The 23,849-nt window shown below is 55.1% G+C and overlaps 3 protein-coding genes and 1 pseudogene across 3 annotated transcripts; all 4 read left to right on the plus strand.

The window, feature by feature from the left end:
- The first annotated feature begins 3,784 nt into the window (after positions 1–3,784).
- LOC116745251 (neuroligin-2-like) lies at positions 3,785–8,971 on the plus strand. The gene is given in 8 exon segments (XM_032615819.1): positions 3,785–3,947; positions 4,121–4,306; positions 4,429–4,621; positions 4,990–5,586; positions 6,387–6,421; positions 6,424–6,896; positions 6,899–7,064; positions 7,067–8,971. Coding segments are annotated over 8 exon segments (1,989 nt in total). The 5' UTR covers positions 3,785–3,826; the 3' UTR covers positions 7,285–8,971.
- A 1,825-nt stretch (positions 8,972–10,796) lies between these two features.
- LOC116746148 lies at positions 10,797–12,179 on the plus strand (annotated as a pseudogene).
- A 4,261-nt stretch (positions 12,180–16,440) lies between these two features.
- Positions 16,441–20,552, plus strand: LOC116746149 (uncharacterized protein SPEM3-like). The gene is given in 6 exon segments (XM_032617457.1): positions 16,441–16,578; positions 16,727–16,784; positions 16,903–17,153; positions 17,604–18,144; positions 18,147–19,279; positions 19,281–20,552. Coding segments are annotated over 6 exon segments (2,169 nt in total). The 3' UTR covers positions 19,329–20,552.
- A 1,145-nt stretch (positions 20,553–21,697) lies between these two features.
- On the plus strand, positions 21,698–23,432 carry LOC116745252 (transmembrane protein 102-like). Its single transcript, XM_032615820.1, is given in 3 exon segments — positions 21,698–22,008; positions 22,110–23,392; positions 23,394–23,432. Coding segments are annotated over 3 exon segments (1,536 nt in total). The 5' UTR covers positions 21,698–21,794.
- Positions 23,433–23,849: the final 417 nt, after the last annotated feature.

The following is a 23,849-nucleotide window of genomic DNA, read 5'->3' on the forward strand; positions in this document are numbered from 1 at the left end:
TGCCATTTCAGCATAAGCAAATTGGAGTAGAAACAAAGAGTTTTTTGATGGTTTGAGTTACTGGAGAGAAGTATGTTAGTTTCCTGTGGCTGCAGTAACGAATTGCCACAACTTGGGTTGTTTAAAACAATAACACTTTATTCTCTCACAGCCAGAAGTTTGACATATGAGGGCAGAAATCAAGGTGTCAGCATGGGCTGTGCTCCCCTCAGACGCTCCAGGGGAGAATCCATTTTGTGCTCTTCCAGCTTCCTGTGCCTGCAGGCATTCCCTCACTTGTGGCCACATCACTCCAGTCTCTGCCTCTGTGGTCACATTGCCCCCTCCTCTTTTGTAGGTATCAAATCTCTCTCTACCTCATTCTCTTTTTTTTTAAGATTTTTTTGATGTGGACCACTTTTTCAAGTCTTTATGAATTTGTTACACTATTGCTTCTGTTTTATGTTTTTGGTTTTTTGGCCGCGAGGCATGTGGGGTCTTAGCTCCCTGACCAGGGATCGAACCCACACCCCCTGCACTGGAAGGCGAAGTCTTAACCACTGGACCGCCAGGGAAGTCCCTCTACTGAATTCTTATGAGAACACTTGTGATTGGATTTAGGACCCACAAGGATAATCCAGAATAATTTCCTCATCTCAACATCCTTTCTTAATCACATCTGCAAAGACCCTTTGTCCTTGTAAGTTAACGTTTATAGGTTCATCATCATCATCATCATCATCAATAATTGCTGGCCAATATTCACTTGTTCCAGTTTAACCAGCATCTCCACAAGAGATAATTGTCTCTTACCTGTTTATTTTTTTTTCACTTAATTGTTTTCTTTTAATTACGCAATTGATGTTCATTGTAGACCATTTAGGAAATACAGAAAAGTTAAAGAAAAAAAAGGAAAGGAAAAGAAATTCAATGAAAAATCATCTGTAATCCTCTCACCCAGGGGTAGCCAAATCTTCACCAAAGAGTATTTTTCTAGGCTGGGTCTTGTGTCCAATAAAGAGGAAAAGTAAGAAAAAGAGAATAAAAGTGAACAGAATAGGACAAACGATTTGGAAGGTGATAGAATAGGTTAATATTGCTCATAATAGATATGTACAGGACAGCTTAATCTAAAATAAACGTAGAGCTTTGAAATGAAATTAACCGTGACAGGAGATGCTTGTATGATGTATAGAAATAACACTCAGCCCTTTAGAGGAGGGACGTTTTAGCTTTGGCCCCTCACTTGAAAACCCCTGAATTTCCCCACTAATACTTCATTCTCTCCCCAGAGGTCTGACCCCGGCCTGCCAATCTGCCCTGTCATAGGCTTTTCTTGAGTCCTTATCAGCCTTCCTCAGGGGTCAATGTTATGAAGACTAGGGGAGTCTGGCACAGTTCCTGCTCCTCCCAGGCTGATATCAAAGGGCAACAGGGGCTGTGACAGAAGGCAAACATTCAGACCAAAGCCAGATGTGGAACTGAAGCAACAAGAGGAAAAGCAAGAGCATCAGGTAAAAAAAAAAAAAAAAAATTTTTTTAAAATCTCATTCCTCTCAGTTTATGTCTGAGAGCATGAAGAGCTTAGTAAAATCATAGCTCAGGAGCAACTTGTAAAGGAGAATGAGTGAGAAGTTTGGGGAAATGTGGAGCAGATGTTCATATGGAGCTAGACTCTCAGAAAACTTTGTATCTATCGTGGTTGTCATCAGCAACCAAGTAACATCAATGAGCCTTGGGAGTCATGAGAGTATAGTTCTGCTAGTACAAAAGCAATTAGATTTGTTTGTGAGTCCCAGCAGGTGGAAGTTATAGGGAGACAAATTATAGCTGAAAATAAGGAAGCTATTTCTTTCTTTCTTTCTTTCTTTCTTTTTTTTGCAGTACACCGGCCTCTCACTGCTGTGGCCCCGCAATCCCGTTGTGGAGCACAGGCTCCGGACGCGCAGGCCCAACGGCCACGGCTCACGGGCCCAGCAGCTCTGCGGCATGTGGGATCTTCCCGGACCGGGGCACGAACTTGAGTCCCCTGCATCGGCAGGTGGACTCTCAACCACTGCACCACCAGGGAAGCCCAAAACATTTGAACTGTTTTGAAACTTGGGTAATATAACATTTGAAAAAACAATTTTAATCTGGAGCAAAATAACATTTAAAAAAACAAGTTTAAGTTGGCAAATTGATGACACAATCGAGACAGCAGAAACCTGCTACAGTTTCCAAAAAAAAGCCTGTCCGATGCAGAAAATGCACATTTGAAGCAAATTAAAGAATTTGGACATTTTTGAAAGCAGGGCCCAATATCTTGAAGTTTCACCACAAAATTTTGAAAAAGTGCAAAGAACTTTTTTCTTTTTCTCCAAAAACGGATCTTTTTGGTTTCTTGTTTTTTTGGGTTTTTTTTCTTTTCTTGTTGAATCTGCCCCGAGAGCTTCTTGTTTTTTGGTTGTTGTTTTTTTCTTTCTTCTTTCTTGATCCGCTTTTTTGTTGTTGGTTTTGAATTCTTGTTGCCCCAGCCCCCTTTCCTGCTCCTCCCCTTTCTGACTCCCCCTCCCCCCTCACTGGGAGTGGAGGTGCTGGGTGGGGAGGAGTGGGGAGGAGTGAGGACATTTCGGACAGGACCTCGGAGGGAAGGAGACAAGCCTGAACTGTTGGAAGGCCACTGGAGGTTCAGGAACAAAGGGAAGAATAGGATTGGGGGAGGACACAGAGAGGGCACTGCCTACCTAGGAGCTCCTGGCCAAAGTCAGGTGGAAGGAGGTGTCATAGAAGGTCCTAAGAGACAGGAGGCAGGAAGCTGTCTGTGGGGGGATGGAGGGGAGTGTCTCAGTGACCTGTTGGTTGACCTTCTGCCAGGAGGGAAGTTCCTAGCGGCCTGAGGGAGGCGGGCAGAGGCACTGGGAACCAGCTGTGGAGGCCCAGGCCTGGATCTTATTTGCCCGAGTGCCCAGGCTGGTCAGAGATTGCAGGTGTCAAGAAAGAGGAGGGCCTGGAGGCCAGGGGTGACGCCAGCACAGGCACTGTGGCTGCATCGTGGAGGAGCTGCAGGGGCAGGGACCCTGGCAAGCCCTCTCAGACTCCCACCCTCTGCCAGAATTACCGCTCAAGGGGCCTTCTACATATGGGAGTGATCATGGGATCCTTTGGGGACATGGCAAGAGAAGGGTCCAGAGCTCAGGACTTAGGCCAGTTTGGGGGGTCCGAGACTAGAGCTGCACCCTGGCTTCATTAGGCAGGCTCTTTCCCACCCTGCCGCCTCCGGCCACAGTAATTAAGCTGGGGGTTGCCATGGTAACTGGGGAGGAGACCAAGCCCCCAGGGACCCTAGGGCCTGGCACCCCCTCACCCACAGAACAGGCTACCATGTGGAGCTGAGGCCCACGGCCTGAGTCGAAGGAAACGCCAGGACCCTCCCAGGATCTCTAGCTCCAGTGGCAGCCTTGGGAGCTCGCTCTTCCTAGGAGCAGGAAGGAGATTTGCTGTGTGTGTGTGGGGAGGAGTTCCCCTGGGTCCAGCAGATGCCCTGAGGAGGGCCAGCCCCCAGCCCTGCCTCTGCTAGGCTTCTTGGCAGGTCTGCCAGGCATGGGGAGAAGTGCTGTAGGGCACACCGGCAGGAGGTGGGGAGGGATCTTCCGCCAGGGCTAGCTGGGGAGGGAGGGAGGGGAATCCGGTCTTGCCCCCCAGGTATGGGAGTGACATGTCCCCTGAGCTCTGGGCTGGAACTCAGCAGGCCTGGGAGCTGGGCGGTGCTGCTTCTGGTCTGACTGTGTCCTTGTCCCCCACCCCCCGGCCCACCTACCCGCCCCCTCCCCACGCAGATATCCGGGACTCTGGGAAGAAGCCGGTGATGCTGTTTCTGCATGGTGGCTCCTACGTGGAGGGCACGGGGAACATGTTGGATGGCTCTGTCCTGGCCACCTACGGCAACGTCATTGTAGCCACACTCAACTACCGGCTTGGGGTGCCTGGTGAGGGTGGGTAGCCAACTCTAGGGGCTGGAGTCTGGGAGGAGGGCCTGCTGGCAGGGTTCCTCTAAACCCAGCAGAAGCAGAATGGCTTCTGGGTTGGACTGAGCTGCCCAGAAAGAGGGCAAGCGTGCTGTGACACCCCAAGGAAGCCCCCTTTCTTCCTCTACCCCCAGGTTTTCTCAGCACTGGGGACCAGGCTGCAAAAGGCAACTACGGGCTTGTGGACCAGATCCAGGCCCTGCGCTGGCTCAGTGAGAACACTGCCCACTTTGGGGGCGACCCCGAGCGCATCACCATCTTTGGATCTGGGGCAGGGGTCTCCTGTGTCAACCTTCTGATCCTCTCCCACCATTCGGAAGGTACCAGCCACCTCCTTAGCCTGTCCCTCTTCTCCCCTTTCTCACACCCCCAACCCCACCAGGGTCCCTTTCTCCTCCCGCAGGCTGATACAGCCCAGCCTAAAGCCTGCCTGTCCCACCAGGGCTGTTCCAGAAGGCCATCGCCCAGAGTGGCACTGCTATTTCTAGCTGGTCTGTCAACTACCAGCCGCTCAAGTACACACGATTGCTGGCGGCCAAGGTGGGCTGTGACCGGGAGGACAGCGCCGAGGCCGTGGAGTGTCTGTGCCGGAAGCCTTCTCGGGAGCTGGTGGACCAGGACGTACAGCCCGCCCAGTATGGGGGTGGGAGAGGGCCAGGTCCAGGCCTCCATTCTCCTTGCTGGTTCCAAGGAGGTTGAGGGTGAGAGGTGCCCACAGGCCACAAGCATTCCATTTAGCCAGGAGAGGTGGACTTCAAGGCCCTCCCGGGGCCCTGCCTTCTCCCAGAAGCCTTCCCTAGGTGGAGGTGCCTAAAGAGAGCCAGTGTGCACGAGGCTCCATGAAGTGCTTGAGGGAGGACTTCCTCCTGAGAGGTCAAGTACCCTGAAGGGCTCAGAAGGTTCTAACTAGGGGAGAGGGGTCTTCTGAGCAGAGGACTCAGCAGGCTGTGAGCTGAGAGGAGGCCGGTGAACAGGTGATGCGACCTTGACCCCTTCTCCCCAGCTACCATATCGCCTTTGGGCCCGTGGTGGACGGTGACATAGTCCCCGATGACCCTGAGATCCTCATGCAGCAGGGAGAATTCCCCAACTACGACATGCTCATCGGTGTCAACCAGGGAGAGGGCCTCAAGTTCGTGGAGGACTCGGCGGAGAGCGAGGACGGCGTGTCCGCCAGAGCCTTCGACTTCACCGTCTCCAACTTTGTGGACAACCTGTATGGCTACCCGGAGGGCAAGGATGTGCTGCAGGAGACCATCAAGTTTATGTACACGGACTGGGCCGACAGGGACAATGGTGAGATGTGGCACAAGACCCAGCTGGCGCTCTTTACCGGCCACCAGTGGGTGGCACCGGCTGTGGCCACCGCCAAGTTGCACGCTGACTACCAGTCCCCTGTCTACTTTTACACCTTCTGCCACCACTGCCAGGCTGAGGGCCAGCCCGAGTGGGCAGATGCAGCACACGGGGATGAGCTACCCTACGTCTTTGGTGTGCCCATGGTGGGTGCCACCAACCTCTTCCCCTGCAACTTCTCCAAGAATGATGTCATGCTCAGCGCTGTGGTCATGACCTACTGGACCAACTTCGCCAAGACCGGGTGAGGGCCAGAGGGGCTGGGTCGGGCATCCCTGCAGGTCAGGGCACACACCGCCTCCATCCTCAGCCCCTTCTCTCCCTCTCCTTCACATGGCCATCATTCCTCCATCAAGGCACTCTTGCCTTCTCGACTCAGACTCCTGCCGGACAGCTCTTCTGTGTGTTTTGAAGACTCAGAAGAGTTGGACAGGGAGGTCCCTGTCTTTTCTGGGGGGCGGGTTCACTTGGTGCCTTTGGCTCCGTGTCTGTCTCTCCTTCCCTCCCTTGCCCACCCAGCTCTCTCCTTCTCCTCCCAGAGCTCGGCCCGCTGTCTGAATGCTGCCATCTGTGTATATGAGTGTGTGTGAGGGTTTGTGTCTGTCTGTCTATTGCTGTCTCTGCCTCTCTCTCTTGAAATCTATTGATATCTCTGCTTGCTTTGATCTGGTTACTCTGTACTCGCTGGTTTCCCCCTGGATGTCTCTCATGTCCTTTTGTGTCTCTGTTTCCATATGTCTCTATCTCATTCATTCTCAGACTCTGCCTCTGTCACTGGTGGTCTGTCTCTTCCCTCTCTGCCCCTCTGTCCTCATTTCAGACTGTCTCTGGCTGTCTGGCTCCATCCCTATTTGTCTGTCTGTCCGTCCCTCTCTGGCAGTTTCTCTGTCTCTTCGTATCCGTCTCTGTCTCTCTTCCCGTCTCCCCAGCTCTCTGCATCTCTGTCCATCTCTCTCCCCATTCCTCCCATAGCACGCCCCCACCCCTGCCTTTCATGGGAGCCTCACCCTTACTCCTCCTTTCCCTGCCCCGCTGTGTCCACAGCGACCCCAACCAGCCGGTGCCACAGGACACCAAGTTCATCACACCAAGCGCAACCGCTTCGAGGAGGTGGTGTGGAGCGAGATCAACAGCAAGGAGAAGCAGTACCTGCACATCGGCTTGAAGCCGCGCGTGCGCGCCAGCTACCGCGCCAACAAGGTGGCCTTCTGGCTGGAGCTCGTGCCGCACCTGCGCAACCTGCACACCGAGCTCTTCACCACCACCACGCGCCTCCCTCCCTACGCCACGCGCCGGCCGCCGCGCCCGCCCCCTGGTGCCCTCGGCACTCGCCGCCCCCCGCCTCCGGCCACCCTGCCGCCCGAGCCCAAGCCCAAGCCCGAGCCGGGCCCCCGGGCCTACGACCGCTTCCCCGGGGACTCCCGAGACTACTCCACGGAGCTCAGCGTCACCGTGGCCGTGGGCACCTCCCTCCTTTTCCTCAGCATCCTTGCCTTCGCCGCCCTCTACTACAAGCGGGACCGGCGGCAGGAGCTGCGGTGAAGGCGGCTCAGCCTCCCCCCCACCCCCGCCCCCGCCCCGGCGGCTCGGGCACCGGCGTGCCCGGCGGGGGCACCCTGCTCCCTGCTGCCGGCCGTGAGCTGCCACCCGAGGAGGAGCTGGTGTCGCTGCAGCTGAAGCGGGGCGGGGACGTCGGGGCGGAACCTGCGGAGGCCCTGCGCCCGCCTGCCCGCCCGACTACACCCTGGCCCTGCGCCGCGCGCCGGACGATTTGCCACTCTTGGCCCCCGGGGCCCTGACCCTGCTGCCCTGCGGCCTGGGGCCACCCCCTCCCCCGCCGTCCCCCTCCCTCCATCCCTTTGGGCCCTTCCCCCCGCCTCCCCCCACCGCTACCAGCCACAGCAACACGCTCCCCCATCCCCACTCCACCACTCGGGTATAGGGGGCGGCTCGGGGATGCCCCCCTCCCCGGCCCTCCCGGCCAGCTCAGAAGGCAGGGAGGAGGACTTGGCGACAGGCTTTTGTCGTGTGGAGCTGTGACACATCGAGGAGCTTTAGGTGGACATGGGTTTCCTCGCCGGGATGTGTGCGCTTCTCCCGCGTGGAGTGGCCCGTTCTCTTCTCCGGACCCGGGCCTTTGAACAACTAGGGGGGTGTTTTTTCCCCTCCGTCGTCTGGACACCCGTCTTCGGTGTGTGGAGACGTGGAAGTATTTTCCCACGTGGAGGTGTGCTTTCTCACGAGGGGGTGAGAAACCATGTGCAGGGTGAGGGTTTTTTTTGCCGCCCTGGACACATGTTGGCTCCCTCAAAGAATTTCTGTGGGGATTTGTGCCCCCACCTCCTCCCTCCTCCCACCCCCTGGAGACCCTGGAAGTGGTGTGTTCACAAACAGCGACTCTTGGCCACCGGACGACGCAGGGTGGTGCCTGGGAAGTAGCGAGGAAATCACAGCCCCCCTGCCCTGCCCCCAGCCCTCCCGCCCTAGCGAAGCATGTGTATCCCGCGTGGCACAAGTGAGGTGAAGCACGGTCTCCCCCGGGCAGACCTCGCCTTCCACAGATGACAGACACACATTCCCTGCCACGGGGAAGAGAGGAGATCTTGCATCCCTGTGCTGCCTGGGAACTTGTCTTCCCCTGGGTCCAGGATGCATTTCTGAGTGGAAACATGTTCTTGCATGTGGATGTACGTTTTCCCATGCAGACGGCCCCTTTCTCTGCAGCACTGCCCTGCATCTTAGGGCCTCAGGCCCAGCACTTAACTTCTCACACAGCAGGTGTGAAAGGACTTCAAACTGACAGAAGCTGAGGGGGAGGGACAAACCCTGAGGAGATGAACAGACCCTAAGCCCTGCCCTTCCTTTCCCTAGAGTTCGTGGGGTGGGGGGCTGCGTGGCACCTGCCACCCACAGAGGCCGTGCATGTTTGACCAAAGCCCTCACCACGGTCTGAGGGCAGCCCTTCTTCCCTCAAGTCCTCAGACCGTCGCTCATCCGTGCCAAACTGGTGAGGTGGGTTTGAGGGGCGAAGACCCCCCAAAACGTGCCAAGGATTCCTCAGCCCTGGGCCAGGGCAGGTAAGATACAGGAGAGGGGGAGGTGGCAGCTAAAAGGGTGCTGCCTGCGTCCCTCTTCTCGCCATGTCTCATCCCTCCCTCTCTGCCCCTGTTTTCCCTCCCCCCTTCGCTGTCCCCCTCTGAAGCCATCCCTTCCTGGTCTCAAGCCAGCTTCTCCCCTCAGCTGCCCACCCCCTCCTTTGACCTGACCCCTCTCCCCTGGGCCCCCAGGGCTGAAGGAAAGGAGCAGTGGAGGGGGGAGGGGAGGAGAGCAGGGGAGAAAGGCTTCCCCGGACAGTTTGGGGGAGAGAACGGGGTCAGCTGTACTGAGGAACAGATGGAGGGGGCAGTGGGGGACGGCGCTTGGGCAAACACCAGCAGGAAGAATTTGATTTGAAAGGATGTGTGTAAGGGGACTGCCCAAAGAGAAACGGTTTGGGCCTCTGGGGAAAGGAACAATGTCGGGAAGGGTTTCAAGGGACACCAGCGGAGAAGGAGCCAATCCTCGTCTGCTGGCATTTTGTGGGTTCATTAGCACCAAATTTGAATAGGGGTGGAGTGCTGTCTTCCACTGACCCCCAAATCCCTGTCTTGACTCCCCAGAACTTTGCCTCCTGACTGTCCCTTCTGCCCCCACCTCCACCCATGGAAACTTAGTTCTTTTCCCACCCCTTCCCCTGCCTGGTCTAGCTCCTTTCCAAACAGCCCTGCCTTCTAAATGCTAGGGACCTGGGCCCTGAACCCTGTAGACAGATGCCCCCCAAACTGGGGCATGGGAGTGGGGCTGGGGGACCCCATGATTCAACCACGGACTCCAATGCCCAGCCCCTGTCCCCAGAACAATTCCTTGACAATCCCATGTCCCCACCCCAACCCTTCGTGGCTCTGTACACATTTTTAAACCTGGCGAAAGATGAAGAGAATATTGTAAATTGTCGGAGTCCAGCTCCAACGAGTCCAGGTAAACCTGAGGGATGGACGGCGTCGGCGAAGGAAACAAGACCTGACACCCTTGGTAGATGTCAGCATGTCAAGCACAGATTTATTTTTCAGAGCGGGTATTTATATATAGGCAGGTTTCATCATCATGTACAAAATCAAAACATCTCAACATGTTCTAACCTCAAAATATTTTTGTCAGTTTTCTGAAAATGTCCCCAGTTTCTAGATGTACTAACAAGATAATTCCCCAAGTTCTCATTAGTTGCAGGTTATTTTCTAATAGTTAAGCCAAGCTATTATGTAAGTCTTTAATACAGAAGTGCAATCTTCATGTTCTTTCTGCATGGGCAAGTTTTTTTTTTTAACATCTTTATTGGGGTATAATTGCTTTACAATGGTGGGTTAGTTTCTGCTTTATAACAGAGTGAATCAGTTATACATATACATATGTTCCCATATCTCTTCCCTGTTGCGTCTCCCTCCCTCCCACCCCTCCAGGCGGTCACAAAGCACGGAGCTGATCTCCCTGTGCTACGCGGCTGCTTCCCACTAGCTATCTTCCTTACGTTTGGTAGCGTATATATATATATATATATATATATATACGTCCGTGCCTCTCTCTCGCTTTGTCACAGCTCACCCTTGCCCCTCCCCATATCCTCAAGTCCGTTTTCCAGCAGGTCTGTATCTTTATTCCTCTCTTACCCCTAGGTTCTTCATGACACTTTTTTTTCTTAAATGCATGGGCAAGTTTTTTGAATAGTGCCTTAAAAATATTTACAATATATCCTACATTTCCTGTGTACCTGACTCCACTAGTAGCACTTACAATACCTCCTACGCTCCTGTTTATCACCTGGCAATTGTTGCCAGAGTATTAACCTTTCTTTATAGTGGACCCATATGAAAGCAAAATCATCAACAACCCCTTCGTAGGGCCACTGTTGTTCAATTGGGGGTGTTTTCCATAGGAACATTCCTATATTTCCATTTGTGTATTGTGTTCCCAGTTTCCTGGGGCCGAAATAGGTACTTTCCATTTTGTAATAACAATAGTAGGGGGGGTAGTAGTTTTTCTCATTTTCCTAACCCTGGGCGCAAATCCCCCTTGTGCTGTTTCCATATATAAGCTTAACACAACCAAACAAATCAATAGAGATGTAGTCCACCGTCCTGGCACAGTGCTGCTTTGCAGTCCTGCCTTTGATTGCATCATGACTTTGTCACGGCGCAGAGACTCCAGGATGGAATATTGTAAATATAAAAGTTTAATTGTTGATTTTGCCTGCTGTTATGTTGGGAGGTAGGGGTGGGGCTCTGAAGAAACAAACCCTGGAGAAGTGACTCTGCCAGTGAGGGAGGAGGAGGGGGTCCGAGCCCACAGCCCTTTCCAGTGAACAGCTCTGAGGTCAGAGAGAAAGGGGGAGTGAGTGCTGGGGTGAGGTGGTCATTGGTAATGGGGTTGTTTGGGGAGTTAAGATCAGGACCAGTGATTGTGCAGAGGTCAGAGCCTGGCGTAGAGGACCAGGCAGGGCCTGATGGGGACAGACACCAAACAGGCCAGAGGGCCTATGGGCTGGTGCAGGTGGCTGGCTACAGGAGAGACATGCAAGGTGAAGGGTTTGGCCTCTGCTAAGCCCTGGCCCAGGCTGGAAGGTCAAACACAGGCCCAGGACTCTCCCTCTTGGCACACTGTGAGGGAAAGCCCCACATCATTGTGGCCCACTTACCCCCAGGAACCTGTGGGACAGGAAGGCAGCTGGTAGTACTGTGGGCACAGTAGGTTGGGGCCCTAGGGACCCCCATGGCCACGGCCACTCAGTCACTGTGTCCTCCCCCACCTAGCTCTGGTGCAGACTCTGTGGCTTCTTACACCAAGTGTTTCATGTTATTTGTGAGAAAGGTAAGTGGAGGATGGGGAGGTTGGGGAATAGGAAAGGCAGAAACCAGGTGTTCTAGCCCTGACCTTAAATGGGCCCCTTCCCCTCCCGCTCTCCCTGCTCAGACACCATAACTATGCAGCTTCTCTTCCTGCAACCTGCCTCTCCATCCCTGGAGGAGCCAGGCTCCCCACCTGTCCCCCATCCACAGCCTCTCACCTGTCCCCGATCCACAGAAGCTTCTAAGTTATGCTCACCTGGGAAGCAGACCCAGCCCCCGAAGCAGAGCACCCCTGCAGTCTGCCTTCGGTGCACCATGGACCCTGTGAAAATGATCGTGTCCCCCCCACCCACTCGCCGCATCGCCGTCGAGACTCTTCAGCACGCCGCGCCCACCGCCCCGTAGCCTGGGCCCCTGACAACTGACAGCAATGACGAGAAGCCCCCACGTCAGCACACAACAATCTGCTCCCACAACTGGAATTGCCCCAAGGACTAGGAAGGCTTTCAGTCCACCCAGGGGTTCTGGACTCCCTGGGCCCAGGATGCTGTGGAGCCACCTACCCAGACCATCTGCTTCCAGCAAACTGTAGAGGGAAGGCTGCTCAAAAGAGAGGCAGTCAGAGCTGGGCCTACAGGCCTACCCGTACCCTGTGAACCCCCGCCCCACAGCCCTCAGGCCCTGAGCCACAAGAACGGTTGGGGGGGTGCCCCAAGCAGAACAGGAGCAGTGCTCGCCAGCCCAGCCACCCATCCTGGGCCCGGCCCACGTCCCAGACATCCCCCGGCGCCACTCCTCAGGGCGTGTAGCCTATAATGCCAGAGACGTGAGACGGCAGCTGCGGGAGCTGACCAGGGAGGTGGAGGCCCTGTCCCACTGTTACCTCCCAGTCTCTGGATCCAGCATGGCTGAGGGGACGGGAAAGGCCTAGGTATACCGTTCCCTGACAGAGAGGTGACTGGGAGAAGAATAAAAAGAAGAAAGGAGGTGGTTTGTGGTGGTGTGCGGGGTGCCAGGGCCCACATAGCCACAGGGAATTCCCGGGATATCCAGTGATTAGGACTACACACTTTCATTGCTGACGGCCCCAGTTCAATCCCTGGTCGGGGAACTAAGATCCTGCAAACCACACTGCATGGCCAAAAAGGAAAAAAAAGAGAGAAAGAAATAGAAACAGCCAGTGGGCATTTTCCATCAAGACTCCAAACACATAGCAGGTGCTCAATATAGACCCACTTAATGGAATCAGCTTAAAATGATCGATAACGTTAGTCAAATGAAAATGAACAGAGAAGCAGGGTGATTCATAAAAGACCTATCTGCTCACATTCCAGGAACCCAGCTGGTATGGAAGGTGAGGTCTATATTCCTCTATATCTGTTGAGATGTTCATTGTGCAAACAAAATGACTTGAGGATCGCCAGGTACCACTTTCACAGACCCCAGCAATGATCCCAGGACGGCCTCCACAAGAACCCAGGCCTTACGGAGACCCAGGCCTCCCCAAGAACCCAGGCCTTGCTCAAGATCCAGGCCTCCACAAGCTTCCGGGCCTTACCCAAGACCCTTACCTCTGCAAGAATCCAAGCCTTTCCCACGACTCTGACCTTCAGAAGAATACAGTCATTACCCAAGATTCTGGCTCCCAGAAGAGCTTAGGTTCTACTCAAGATAGACATTTCTTTACACGCCCATATCTCACCCAACCCTCTGGTCTCCACAAAAACACACCATTTCTCCAAACTTCTGACATTCAGAGGAGCTCAGGCTTTATGCATGGTTCTCGAGTCTATAGGAATCTGGAACGAAAGCAAGAGACTGTACTGTATAAAAGTCAAGAGCTCTCCCAAAAAACTGGCTTCCATAACAGCCCACACCTTTCTCAACATTCTGGATGTTACAAGAGTACAGGTAATGCCCAAGATTCAGGAGTCTCTAGGAGTCCAGACTTTACCCAAGATTCTGGGCCAGAGAAGCATCCATACCTTGCCCAAGACTCTGGAGTCAACAAGAGCTCAGACCTTTGCCAGGAACCTGAAGAGCCCAGGCCTTGTTGAAACCCTTCGGCTCCATAAGGGCTCAAGCCTTATCCAAGACTCAGGAGACTACAAGAATCCAGGTCTTACCCAAGATTCTGGAGTCTGCAGGAGCCAAGGCCTTACTCAAGATTCTGACCTCCGTAAGAATCCAGGCCTTACCCAAGCCACTGAAGTCAAAAGGAGATGTGGCCTTACCCAAGATGCTGGAAATTACAGGAGCTCAGAACATACCCATGACCCTAACTTCCACAAGTACTCAGGAAGTAATCGAGATCCTGGCCCCCATAAGTGTCCAGCCCTTACTCAAGACTCTGGCTTATCCAAGAGATCAGGCCTCCATAACAACTCATGCCTTATCCCAAACCCTGGCCTCCATCAGAACCCTCTAGGAACTGAATCTGTCCAAGTTTTGGGCCCACATCAGACCAGAAAGTCATTTATATCTGAGGCAGTTCCTCAAAAGGAGGGTGCTGGGCAGCACATACCATGGACTTCTGTCCCACCCAGTCAGAACTCCTGCTCTCCCAAGGCTCAGGTGGCCTACAATGACCTGCAAACCTTCTCAGAAGTACCTGTACTGATTGAGCTGCAATCATCCTCCCAGCGAGCAGGCAGCCAAGACTGGGTGTACCACCCCATGGATACAGTTCCTCCAGCCTGCCAAAACTATCGCCAGATGTCTACGCCTCCCAAAACCAGCTGGAAGCCCTACTGTCCTGGGTTAGGCACCCGGCTCGGGCATGTGGTCTTTGACGCCCACCAGAGACAGTTCAGAGCAGGCAGGGACAAGTGAGAAGCTCTGTCTCCCAGGCGCCTTCACCGAGAGACATCCAACAACTCACCGGAGACCATCAAGGAGTGGGGATATCAGTGTGTGATGAGCAACTTAAAAAAGAGGGGACAGATATGCATGAGGAATAAAGAGGCAAGAGAAGTGTTCTGCGGTTGTTTGAGGACATTCACCCCAGCCCCATCCCACAGGGCCTGATGAGGACCTAAACTATCCCTGCTTTCCGTCCATCGCTGTCTAGTTAAATCCGTTATACCCAAGGCCCTAGAGCTGCATTGTCAATTACAGTAGCCACTAGCCAAATGCCTATTAGAATGTAAATTACTTAAAATTAACGAAATTTAATTCTGTTAAAAATTAAGTAAAAAATTTTCTTCCTCAGAGAACGGAATTTCCTGGCATTCAATTCTGTTCCCGGGCAGTCCAGTTGTGGGACCTGGCATTTACACTGCTGTGGCTGGGGTTCAATCCCTGGTCGGGGAACTCAGACCCCGCAAGCTTCATGGTTTGGCCAAAAAAAAAAAAAAATTCTGTTCCTTAGTGTCACGACCTTCTAAGTGCTCAGTAGGCACATGGAGCTAGCGGCTACTGCATTGGACGGCACAGATTTAGAACATTTCCATCATCATGGAACATGGTATTGGAGAACAGTGCTTTAGAGTTTAGAGCAGTTTTCCTTTCCCTGTCACCCACCCCCAGCATCTTAAAGCTCCCCCAGAGCCCAGAGAACTTAGCTCTTTTTAGGGTGGCTCAGAAGCCACCCTCTGGGGAGGAGGTAAGATGTGGGGCTGGACAGCCAATGCCTGATTTCCCCAGAATGTGAGAAACGGTCCAGGCTTCAGTTTTCCTCATCTGGTCTCTTGGGTCACGACCAGATGTATGGAAACTTGCCTCCCCCGTTCTGGACTGCGTTTGGGGCTCTTGGTTACTGAGGGAGAAGACCTCTCTTTGTCAGAGACTAGGAAACCTTGTGTTTTAGGCTCCCCAAATTGAGCCCTGGATTCTGAGGGTCCCCTCCTTCATAGGCCTCTCAATTTTTCCAGGTGTCTCCACTAAATTTTCTTGCCCATGGACATGGCCTAGTTCACTGTGGAGACAGACCCCTGGGAAAAAGGAATGTAAGAATTCCTGGGCTGCCGGCCCGAAACCTGGCAGTGCAACTCCCGCCCCCCGGTCCAAGGACGGAGCCGCCCCAGCTGTGCTCACAGCCAGCCCAACCGCAGCCCGCAGCCCTCCACGGGACACTTGAACTACTCCCGGGATCCCCACGAGGTGTGGCGCCGGGCGGCAGAATGGGCCGAGATGCTGCCCGTGCGGCGCCCTCTGGCCACGTCCGCCTCCCTCACGGTGCTGGCCGAGGCCTCGTACAAGCGGGCCCCGGCTCCCAGCTCAGCGCTGCTCCTCCGCCCCTCCCAGCCCCTGCCCGACGTCCAGGCTACCGAGCACCCTCCACCCCCGCCCACCTTCATGCCACTCAGCCGGAACCCGGGGGGCAATGCCAACTACCAGGTGTATGACGGCCTGGAGCTGAAGCGGCAACCACAGGAGAGCCAAGCACGGGCCGACTCGCTGCTACCTTCCACTTCGGCCTCGAGGCCCTCTCTGCACAGGAGCCAGACTGGGAAAATGAACTGACCGGCGGCAAATGGGGGCGGGCGTGGGGGTTGGGGGGGGAAGGGCATGGAGAGAGGAATAAAGAGCGCCAGAGTCCAGGAAACATTGGTGGTCTGTGGCTTGGAAGCACCACTCCTTCTGCCAGCCTGGGTCTCTGCCCTTGGCTTCCTGCAATAAGAAGCCAGTGTCCCCTTCTTGGCCTGAGGGTCCCCTTGGTTTAGTGGCCACAGTTCTGCCAGCAGGCCCCTCCTGGTCCTATACCATGCACTAAGTACATCTGTAGCTGCAGACTCCAAACCTCTGGTCTCTGGGCACCTCCTCTGTGTGTCAGCTTGCCCTGTCCCCAAAGAGTCTCGTACAAGAAGCTGCTTCCAAACTGGGAGGTTCCACATCTGGGCAGGTCCAGCTCCAGGCCCAGTGAAGGGCATGAAGAAGGCTGAGGCTCTGGACTCCAGCCAGGCCTTCCGCAGGGCTCTGAGGCCAAGGTCTTCCTAGTCTAAAGAGGGGCCAAGAGACGGAATGTGTCATTTGAACAAGTGAGTCAGCGGGCGGTGAGCGAATGATTGACCGCTCGAGGGGACGTGTGCCGGCCTTCGGGCCCTGTTTGACTGTCCAGGCTCAGCTTACCTGACCCTGGTTACCAGGGAATGCCACTCTGGTTACCAGGGAATGCCCCTCCCTCACTGTGACCTCACTACCTGCCCCATTATGACCCAGCCTCTCTCCGAGTTAAAAGCGGAGGGCAGGGGCCCCAGGCAGTCCTGGGACCCCCGGCCATGGGTGAGAGAACCTACTATGGAGCCGAGCCGTGCCCTGGCCCCATCCCCAGGAAATGCCAGGAGCAAGAAGACTCAGTTCTTCTGCCCCTCGTCAGCTTGATCTTCCTCATCGTGGGGATCCACGTGGTGACTATGGTAAGGGCAGGATCTGGGCAGCGGGGTTGGGGGAGCCATGGGGCCTTGAAGGGGCTGAGGTGGGAGGGCTGCTGGGGTGTGGCCGCACAAGGGTTGGATTTCAGGGCTCACCCTGCTCCCGGCCTCCCCCCTCCCCTTCTTTCCTCAGCTCTGGAGGCATCTGAAGAGATTCTTGCGGGCACTTTTCAATCATCTTTTCCCCAAAGGTGAGTGGGCGCCAGCGTGAGCTCAGGGGATGTGGGCCTGTCCCCTTTCTTCTATCCCTGCCTTGATTCTCAGCCCCTCAGAAACCCTGGACCTGACCCATCTCGCCTTTCCCCGCAGACAAGCAAGCCAGCCGTGCAGGCAGCCGTCGCACGCGCAGGCGCTGCCCCGTGGAGCCCAAGAACCTGTGCTCAAGAGTTTCTTCCCGCTTCCGCCATCGCCCACACTTCCCGCTCGGGCACACAAACCACCTTGACTCCCGGAAAGCAGACAAAAAAGATGAGAAGGCTTCTAAGTGCTGCTGGATGCCGCCTCAGTGTGGACGGGCTGGGGCTTCCACGGAGGCTCCACGGAGACTGTGGAAGGAGCGGGTAGTGGGAGCTGGGAAGGCCCCTCCTGTCACAGCCTTAAAGTCCCAAGCCAACTTTTACACCAGGTAAGAGACATCTTCCAAGCTCCGCAGGATGAGCAAGGTGGACGTGCTTCCACTCCACCTGCCCCAAGAGAGCAAGACAAAGACCACACACTCTGACACAGCCCAGGCCCCAGCCCGGGCCCAGACCCGCCCCCCAGTTCAGGCCACTGCGCATGGTCCTGCTAAGGCGCAGACCTTCTCCTCAGCCCTCCCCACTGAGCACCCCCACCCCGTCAGAGACCTGCTCCCGAGGCCATGCCTGGGCCCAGGCCTTCTCCCTAGTGCACCCCACTGGGAACACTCCTGCCAAAGCCCACACCTTCTCCTCCACCCACCACTCTGAGCACACCCCACCTCAGGCCCAGACTTGCTCCACATTCCACCCCCCTGAGCACACACCCCCCAGGCCCAGACCCCCTCCCCAGCCCTCACCCCTGAGCACAGCCCTGCCCAGGTCCAGGGCCCTGAGCATACCTCAGCCCATACCCCAGCCCAGGCCCAAGCCCAGGCCCCCTCACATGCCTCAGCCCAGTCCCTGGGCCAAACATCTGTCTGCACCCTGACCCATGCTCATCTGACCTTTACCCATGCCAGCACTCTGGTCCCTCCCCAACCTTCTGCCCATGCTACTACTCCTGCCCTAGCCCCTACAGCAGCCCCTGTCCTGACCTCTGCCACAACCTCTGTCCCAGCGCTGGTCATGGCCCTCAGGACCACTCCAGTCCCTTCCACCACCCCTACCCACATCCTAGATACTATTCTCTCTACCATGTCTGCCTTCAGCCAAGGCCTCTCCTCCGGCCGTGTGGTCTGCGATGTCCGCAGGGTAAAGCAGAACTTATTCCATGTGTGTCCCCCTCAGAACTCTGGGTATTCCAGAAAGGACTTGGGTACCCTCTCCAGGCCCCAAGAGGGGCATGGTCTGGTGAGCTCTGGTACAGCTGAACACTCAAGAAATGTACTGGGGACAGTGCTTAGCCCTCCACAGCATCCATACTGGGTTACCTGGAGTTGGGGAATATGGAATGGAAGATCTCAAATGATGCCAAAGACAAATCTGTACAGTCCAGGACAGTCCCTTACTGCAGCTTCCTTGCTTGCAGGTCTGAGAAGAGAAACACGGACCACCAGACTCCAGTCTACCCAGCTTTACCTTCTCAACCTTGCTTCCATTCTCCAAACAGTGCCCAGAACTCACCATGCAACATGCCTCCACCATACACTGTTTATCTACCGCTTGTTTCTCCCGGATGCTGGGTCCTTCATCAACACAGCACCCACCAGAAGCCCTCCACCTTAATACGATCCCCCACCTTTCCCCCAACCTCCAAGTCTTCTCAGTCTGACCTGTCTTCCCAGGGCCCCATCCCTCCCCAGTTATCCACTACTTCCCAAACCCCAAGCCAGGCCCAACCCCCTGAACTTCATGAGAGTCTAGGCCTCAACCAAGGCTCTGTCCTCCCAAGGACCCCAGGCCCTTCCAAAGTCTGCATAGTTTCCAGAAACCCAAGCCTTACCACAAACCCAGGCATCCACAACAGTCCAGGTCTCATCCAAGACCCAGGCCTCCCCAAGAACACAGGCCTTGCTCAACATCCAGGCCGCCACAAGCTTCCTGGCCCCCATAAGAGTCCAGCCCTTACTCAATACTCTGGCTTATCCCAGAGATCAGGCCTCCATAACAACTCATGCCTTATCCCAAATCCTGGCCTCCACAAGGATGCAGGGCAGCACATACCATGGACTTCTATTCCACCCAGTCAGAACTCCTGCTCTCCCAAGACTCAGGTGGCCTACAATGACCTGCTAACCTTCTCAGAGGTACCTGTGCTGATTGCGCTGCAATCACACTCCCGGCAAGTAGGCAGCCAAGAACGGGTGTACCACCCCATGGATACAGTTCCTCCAGCCTGCCAGAATTATCGCCAGATGTCTATGCCTCCCCAAACCAGCTGGAAGCCCTACTGTCCTGGGTCAGGCACCCAGCTCGGGCATGTGGTCTTTGACGCTCGCCAGAGACAGTTCAGAGCAGGCAGGGACAAGTGAGAAGCTCTGTCTCCCAGGCGCCTTCACCGAGAGACATCCAACAGCTCACCGGAGACCATCAAGGAGTGGGGATATCAGTGTGTGATGAGCAACTTAGCAAAAGAGGGGACAGATATGCATGAGGAATAAAGAGACAAGAGAAGTGTTCTGTGGTTGTTTGAGGACATCCACCCCAGACCCATCCCACAGGGCCTGATGAAGACCTAAGCTATCCCTGCTTTCCGTCCATCGCTGTCTAGCTGAATCTGTCATCCCCAAGGCCCTAGAGCTGCATTGTCAATTACAGTAGCCGCTAGCCAAATGCCTATTAGAATGTAAATTAGTTAAACTTAAGGAAATTTAATGCTGTTAAAAATTAAGTTAAAAATTCTCTTCCTCAGGGAACGGAATTTCCCTGGCATCCAATTCTGTTCCCTGGCGGTCCAGGTGTTGGGACCTAGCGCTTTCACTGCTGTGGCTGGGTTTCAGTCCCTGGTCTGGGAACTCAGACCCCGCAAGCTTCATGGTTTGGCCAAAAAAAAAAAAAAAAAATTCTGTTACTCAGTGCCACGACCTTCTAAGTGCTCAGTAGGCACATGGAGCTAGCGGCTACTGCATTGGACGGCACAGATTTAGAACATTTCCATCATCATGGAACATGGTATTGGAGAACAGTGCTTTAGAGTTTAGAGCAGTTTTCCTTTCCCTGTCACCCACCCCCAGCATCTTAAAGCTCCCCCAGAGCCCAGAGAACTTAGCTCTTTTTAGGGTGGCTCAGAAGCCACCCTCTGGGGAGGAGGTAAGATGTGGGGCTGGACAGCCAATGCCTGATTTCCCCAGAATGTGAGAAACGGTCCAGGCTTCAGTTTTCCTCATCTGGTCTCTTGGGTCACGACCAGATGTATGGAAACTTGCCTCCCCCGTTCTGGACTGCGTTTGGGGCTCTTGGTTACTGAGGGAGAAGACCTCTCTTTGTCAGAGACTAGGAAACCTTGTGTTTTAGGCTCCCCAAATTGAGCCCTGGATTCTGAGGGTCCCCTCCTTCATAGGCCTCTCAATTTTTCCAGGTGTCTCCACTAAATTTTCTTGCCCATGGACTTGGCCTAGTTCACTGTGGAGACAGACCCCTGGGGAAAAGGCATGTAAGAATTCCTGGTCCAGTATGCATTGGTCTAATCTGTGAGCGTGTCTCTGGTGTCCTATCTTTCTGTCCTATTATTCTGGCTCCTAGTTTCATCCTGGACGTAAGCTGTGTCCATGATAGCACTGGTCGCTGAAAGCCATTTCCTTCCCCTGATAATTTTTCATTGCCCTGCCCTAGCCCATCTGGTCTCTCCTCTGGACTTGATTTTCAGTCCTGATAACTCTTCTGTATACACACGTAAGCTACGAGATTCCAAAGTGATTTCCCTGCCACCACTTGTGTGTCTGAGGTCGGCAAGACTAACATGTCCCTTCCCTGAGTCAGATGTTCAGCCCTGGGTCACTACATGCACACTATCAGTGTGTTCTTGTCTAACGTTACCACCACCCCTTCCAAGGAGTTATGTCCCAGCTGGAGAGCCCATTTCCAACAGCTCTCTGGCTGAGCTCTGACCTTGGACAAGTCATGTGCAACCTCTCTAGGCTTGCGGTCTCATCTCTAAAGTGAAGTTATAATTGCATGCAAGAACCATTCTAGATTTAAATGACCAGGGCTCCTCTACTCCCAAGTGAGATATAGAGTCCCTTATTTCTCCACATGCCCTAGGGGGTATGTCCCTCATTATGGTTTGCTATTCAGATCCATCCTATTAGGCCTCTGTTCTAACCCCAAGGAGTGTTTGTGCGGTTCACCTGGCCTTGTACAGACACAGAATAGTTTATCATAAAGACACAGAATAGCATATCTCCATAGAAACTACAACTTCCATCAGGCACTACTTCAAGGGAACAGGGAAGGATGTGGGGGCGTGGCCCCAATGCCCTGGTAGCTTTGAAGACAAACTACCACTCCCAGGATAGCTGCGAGATCTCTGCAGAGCGAAAGGAGTGACTGAACTCTGACGGGAGGCCGGGCTGGTCCAGAACCACCCTGACAGTCTCCAGAAAGCAGCGTGGTTATAATTTAGGGGCGTGGCCTTACAGGCAGCAGGAAGTAGTTACCTGTTCAATCTTCCTATCCATTCTCTTCCCAGCCTTTGTAGCTAACCTAAGAGGGAAGTTGCAAACCACTAGCCTCTTCTGGAAAGTGGTAAGGGGGACGTAGACAAGGTGCAGCAAAGGAGGTTACTGCATTCGTTAGGAGGACCCAAACCGTTACTTTCTACCTGCTGAGTCAGGTGAACCGTTTCATGGGGGTGGGGACTAGCATATGAGAAAAGGGCAAGGATGGAGGATGTATTTATTTGTTCTCTTTCAAGACTAAATTTAGGGCCCTTCATATGCAGACCCATTGGCAGACTGTGTCTTGGGAACCCTCTTGGCCTCTGGGAGAGAAAAGAACTGGGGTCAGTTTTCTGCAGCAAAAGGTACGGCCTGTCTTGGCTTCCTCCCGTCTGTGTATTTCCTAGCCCTCAATCGACAGAGCCATATGGCTTCTGCGGTCTGGGGGAGTGCTCCCTGGTGGGGCCCACCGCCCCAAGCCCCAGCCCAGCCGCTCACGGACATCGACTTCTGCTCTGGGGCACAGCTGCAGGAACTAACCCAGCTGATCCAGGAGCTGGGTGTGCAGGCAAGCTGGAGTGAAGGTCTCAAGCCAGGACCAAATCTCTTCCTGGCCAAGGACTTTGTTTTCTCTTTGCTTGGTAAGTCACCCTCCCAACCTTCGGGAACTTGCAGCTCTCAGCTCCGCCTCACCCCGCCCCGGCTCTGGATCACGACTTTACGATCCCTTAACTTTCCTTACGTCTCGTTCACCGCCGGGACCCTTGCTTTCCTCCTCATGCAGAGCTCCTGCTGCTTCGTTGTGGGCTTCGCGAGGGTTCCCTGGATCTGGGGCCTGCACCTCTAGGTCCTGATGCTCGGGGACCTCATTACGAGGCCGGCTTCACACTCCTGGTGCCCGTGCTTTGTCTAGATAGCACTGGGCAGGAGCTGCAACCAGACGTGGGATCCTGTTACACATGGCTCTTCCTCCCAGAGCAGCTACGTGGAACCTTGGTCGGGGAGGCATGGCAGGACTGCCTAGGACCCCCAGTCCCAGGAGGAGGTGATTCGATCCACCCAGCCCGAAGCAAAGAATCTCCCAAGGATCCGCAAATCTCCATGGACCACCGACACCTCACTGAGCCTGAAGCACACGAGTCTTTGGAAAACTCACCTAGTAATGTTTCAGTGCCAGAGTTGCCTCAACAAGACGTAACCGATGTTGACTTTCCCTCACCACTGAAGAAAACGAATGTTGACGTCACCAAAGCAACCGACGTTAGCCCAGTGCCACAGCCATTGGAGGCTCCGGAGGCGTGGCCCACATTGTGCCCCGCCCAGGTGGCTGCCTGGTTCTCTGCTTCGCTGGCTGCGGTCACTGAGTCCCCGTTTCCGGTTCCGGGTGCCCCGCGCTTGGTCCACGCAGCCCGCCACGCGGGGGTCACCACCATCCTCCTGGCTACGCCCGGGCCCCCGCGCCGCCTCCTGCTTTTCGACTTGACCCCCGTGGTGTCCATGGCCGGCTGGCCCCAGGGGGCTCAGAGCCACTCGTGGGCTGGCCCGCTGGCCTCAGCGTCGTCTTCCTTCTACCTGGTGCCCGGCGGCGGCGGGAGCGACACAGAACAGCCGTATGCCTCCGGCTGGCAGTTCTGCTTCGCCCACCAAGAGCTGGCGCTCAAGACGCGCATATCCGTTCCCCTGCTGCAAGCGCACGCGGCGGCCCAGGCGCTGCTGCGCCCTCTGGTGGCCAGGACTAGGGTCGCAGCGCCCTACCTCCTGTGGACGTTGCTCTACTGGGCGTGTGAGCGGCTGCCCGCGCTCTATCTGGTGCGAGCCGAGAATGCGGGCGCCTGCTGCCTAGGGCTGCTGGATGAGCCGGGCCGGGTGCTCAAGGCCGGGGCGCTGCCCCACTATTTTCTGAGTGGCCAAAAGCTCCGTGCGGGGGACGGCGCCGCTTCGCTGCTCGGGGCGTTGGCCCTGCTTCGCAGGTACCCTGCCCGCGCCCTGCGCGCGGCTGTGGAAGAGGCCAAGGCTGCAGGCAAGGGGGGGTGGCTTAGCCGGCGTGGGAGGCGGGGCCAATTAAAGACGCTGTTCCTACTAACCTGGAATGTGCTTCTGTTGGCCAGCGGGATGTGGAGGGGACTGCTCTCCCCTCACCTGGGAGACCGGCTGAGCGCTTTGGGCGCAAAGAGCCCGTTCTAGAAGGACTCCTTGCCGGTTCTTCCTACCCTCCTCCCGCCCCATCCCTGGCACAGGTCGTTCCATTCTGGCCTCTCCACTTTCCAAATCTGTGGCCAGCACCCCTCCCACTCCGGTGCAGCCTCTGGCATCCATCTCCCTCCAGTTCTTATGGTCTTTTCTCTTAGGAGTCAATCGGGATGGGGGTAATATATTTGCTGAAAAAACGTGTAAAGGAGAAAGGTATGGAGACCAGGGACTGACAAACTTGTCTCACAAAAAGCAGAGACATTAAGGAGGCCGGATTTCACCCCAGGATAGA

Source organism: Phocoena sinus, chromosome 20, assembly GCF_008692025.1.
Source record: "Phocoena sinus isolate mPhoSin1 chromosome 20, mPhoSin1.pri, whole genome shotgun sequence".
NCBI classification, from domain to species: domain Eukaryota; kingdom Metazoa; phylum Chordata; class Mammalia; order Artiodactyla; family Phocoenidae; genus Phocoena; species Phocoena sinus.